The 3,234-nt window shown below is 38.7% G+C and overlaps 1 protein-coding gene across 2 annotated transcripts in view; it reads right to left on the bottom strand.

Annotated features, from left to right (window-relative positions):
- Window positions 1-302: 302 nt before the first annotated feature.
- agtpbp1 (ATP/GTP binding carboxypeptidase 1) overlaps window positions 303-3,234 on the bottom strand; it is a 48,404-nt gene continuing 45,472 nt past the window's right edge. The window contains exon 26 of one of the 2 annotated variants that reach the window (XM_017042951.2): window positions 303-2,840. In XM_017042951.2, the coding sequence (XP_016898440.1) occupies window positions 2,663-2,840 (178 nt within the window). In that variant the 3' untranslated portion in view covers window positions 303-2,662. The remainder of the gene's footprint in view (window positions 2,841-3,234) is intronic. The other variant, XM_008336692.3, reaches the window with a different exon arrangement.

The following is a 3,234-nucleotide window of genomic DNA, read 5'->3' on the forward strand; positions in this document are numbered from 1 at the left end:
TCTCTGGAGAGACCTGAAAATGGCTGTCCACCAACTTTCACCATCCAACCTGACGGAACTGGTGAGGATCTGCAAGGAAGAATGGCAGAGGATCCCCAAATCCAGGTGTGAAAAACTTGTTGCATCATTCCCAAGAAGACTCATGTACTAGCACAAAAGCGTGCTTCTACTCAATACTGAGTAAAGGGTCTGAATACTTATGACCATGTGATATTTCAGTGACAAATTTAAAGGGGTCTGAATACTTTCCGTACCCACTGTATATATGAGGAGAAGTTGTGTCTGTAATAATATACAACGACTTTACTACATTCATTTTTTATTTTTCACCTCTTCACAGTTCATCATTCTTTGTTGCAATGAACTTAAAACAATGAACTTAAAAGGTGACCCGCAATTTGAACTTCAAAAGAACACATAAAAAAATAGTCCAGCACAACTGACTAAAAACTACAACACACACACAGGCAAATTAAAACAATGCCCACAATTTTATGTGGCAAAATAGACACCCACATACACACTATTAATCCCACAAAAAAGACACATGCACGTACAACTGCATAGGTTAGTAGGATGCTCAGGGGGACGATTTCTAAAAAAAAAAAAAAGGTCGTAAAGAGACAAAAAAAAAGGGATGAAAGTGAAGGGATAAGGAGAGAGGAGAGAAAGATTGGGGGGAGTGAGAGAGGACAATCAAATTGGAAGATGAAACGCAATGTAAGAGCATTAGCTCAGCTGAATAATTGAATAATTTAAGGTCCTGTGCGCACGCACACACAAAAACAAAATACCTCATGTCCATACAGGTTGTCTCACAGAAACAATCATTAATAAATAGGAACCAAAATAAAATCAGAATATAGCCATGCGTTAGCTTTACAATTGCTACAAAAACTCAACACATCTAAAAAACCAATTCAAGAAACTACTTGTACTTGTTCTCCCAGTACACAGCACCATCTCTTTGTATGCATCCGTCTCCCAGACGCAAATTTATAATTTGCACACCTTATGGAGAGAACAAAACGGAAAAGGAAATTCCAGTTTGCAAACTGAAACCTGATTGAAACCTAAATGTTTTTTACTCTCATTTGGTTTTGTTTCCATTCCCTTTCTGTGTAAATAATGTCCATTCAAAGTGCAGTTTTCTGCTTTCTGCAACCAAATATGCTTCTCTTCAAACGCTGCTGCTTAACAATAACAATGCAGTCTATTATTAAAACTATGAACCAACAGCGCAAGTGGACATTTAATACTTCATCCTAACATTATATCATAGCACAATATATTATGTGTGTAACCAAGGAAGCTGAAAAACCTGTTAGCTTGTGTTTATCCAGACACGTACATTCTACATTTCACTTGTAAGTTGAAAGTTTGAATTTTGAATCAGCAAATATTTTATTATATGGTCTATATTTGTTTAACCCATCACCAAAGTGGACAGTGGGCAGCTTTAAGCGCCCAGGGAGCAGTGTGTGGGCATAGTGCCATGCACCTCAGTGGTAACTTGGCAGCTGGTGGATTCGAACCTGAACCTTCCAGACCCAAGTCCGCTTCCTTAACCACTATGCCACCATGGTAAAAGAGAAACAAGGAGACACGTCGTGATTTAAGAATAATCGACCGATATTAGGATATAGTTCTGCTAATAAAAGAATGTTATTAACGTGACCATGATTTCAATCTATGTTCAAAATATGACATCAAGTGTATTGTAACATGAATAACATTCTGACCAGACTTTTTTTATATATATAATCACACAAATAGACAGCAGTGTCTACCTTGGAGGCAGTTCATGTTGCATTGCACTTGTAATTACTTTTTGCAGAGGTTTCAAAGGTGAAAAGCACAGGCTAAAAGCTTGCTTCGTTAGGATTTGTCTTGAGCTGCATTGACAACCAACAAACAGCTTAGTCTATTTATTATGACACCTCTAACTACCATTTTTACAACAAAGCTTTACATTGAAATGAATCCGAGTTCACCTTTAGATCACATCCTAGTAGGTTACTTTACATCGGATATAGTACGACTAATGCTACCCTGCTGTGAAAACCTAAAGACAGGAAGTACATCCTTTAGACGCAGACACATTTACGTTGCAGAAAGGAAGTGAGGAATCAGAGTAGAAAAAAAAGGGAGGGCAGGTTGGTTGAACCTCTCAACTGGTCACTGTGGTTGATCCAGTTTCCTGCAATCCTGACTGCAGAAAGTTTCAAAAACCACAACCTCACACTGTCAGGTAGCTTGTTTAAATGCTGATCAAATGAACAAAGGTTTCAAGTTAAGGAGAAGTGGTACCTGCAGTTTGCCATCATGGTTAACCATATGTGAGCATACAGAGCTAGAGATTGCGGATTTAGGTTCATTACAAGTGTTGTTAGAAGGCCTGTATAGACGCCACAGCAGTGTGCACCTTTAAAACAAATGCAGTCATCTTCAGAGGACAAAAAAACAATCCAGCTGTATAAAAGTATGTAACAGGTGCTAAAGTGGCAAACATATTTTTATTGTTGTTGAGTCAGGTTTAACTCTAAGCTTTTTACCCATCAGGTGTAAAGACACATTTAACTTGTGATTTTGTATCAGCGCTTAAAACAAGAAGCTGCTTAAAACAAAACAAAATCCGCCACCCAAGTTATTCCCATGGTTTTTAATCCCTGTTATTGGTCTCAGAGTCCGATAGCTGGTCAAGAAGATCAGGATTCTTCTGAACTTCACTACTTTGCTCAGTTTCAGGTTCAGCGTCTTCATCGGTGCTCTCTGCGCTGTAGTCCACTGCCTCCAGAAAGGACGGCTCATCTTCCTCCAACACGTAGGTAGAGGAGCTGCTGGACAACAGTAAAAAATTGCTTTAACTTAATTATGTGCACATCTTTCTTAATCACTGGCTTGAGTAAAACATTGAACTAAATTAAACTATTTCCAATCCCATTTAAAGGTATGTTCACAGTTATAGGTGATGCATCTGTCTGTTTGGAGGTGGGATGCTGTCGACAACATGAGTGAACATTGCCAACATTCACCCAGCTGCAAAATCAAATAGTTGACTTCAGTCATGTGTTTGGAATATGTTATTTAGTTAGCACCAGCAGGTCTCTTAGCTGCTGTACCTTACAAGAACTACATCAAAAAGTGTTATATATGTAAGCCACACACACACACACACACACACACACACACACACACACACACACACACACACACACACACACACACATATAC

The sequence above is a fragment of the Cynoglossus semilaevis genome, chromosome Z (genome assembly GCF_000523025.1).
Source record: "Cynoglossus semilaevis isolate Cse_v1.0 chromosome Z, Cse_v1.0, whole genome shotgun sequence".
NCBI lineage: Eukaryota > Metazoa > Chordata > Actinopteri > Pleuronectiformes > Cynoglossidae > Cynoglossus > Cynoglossus semilaevis.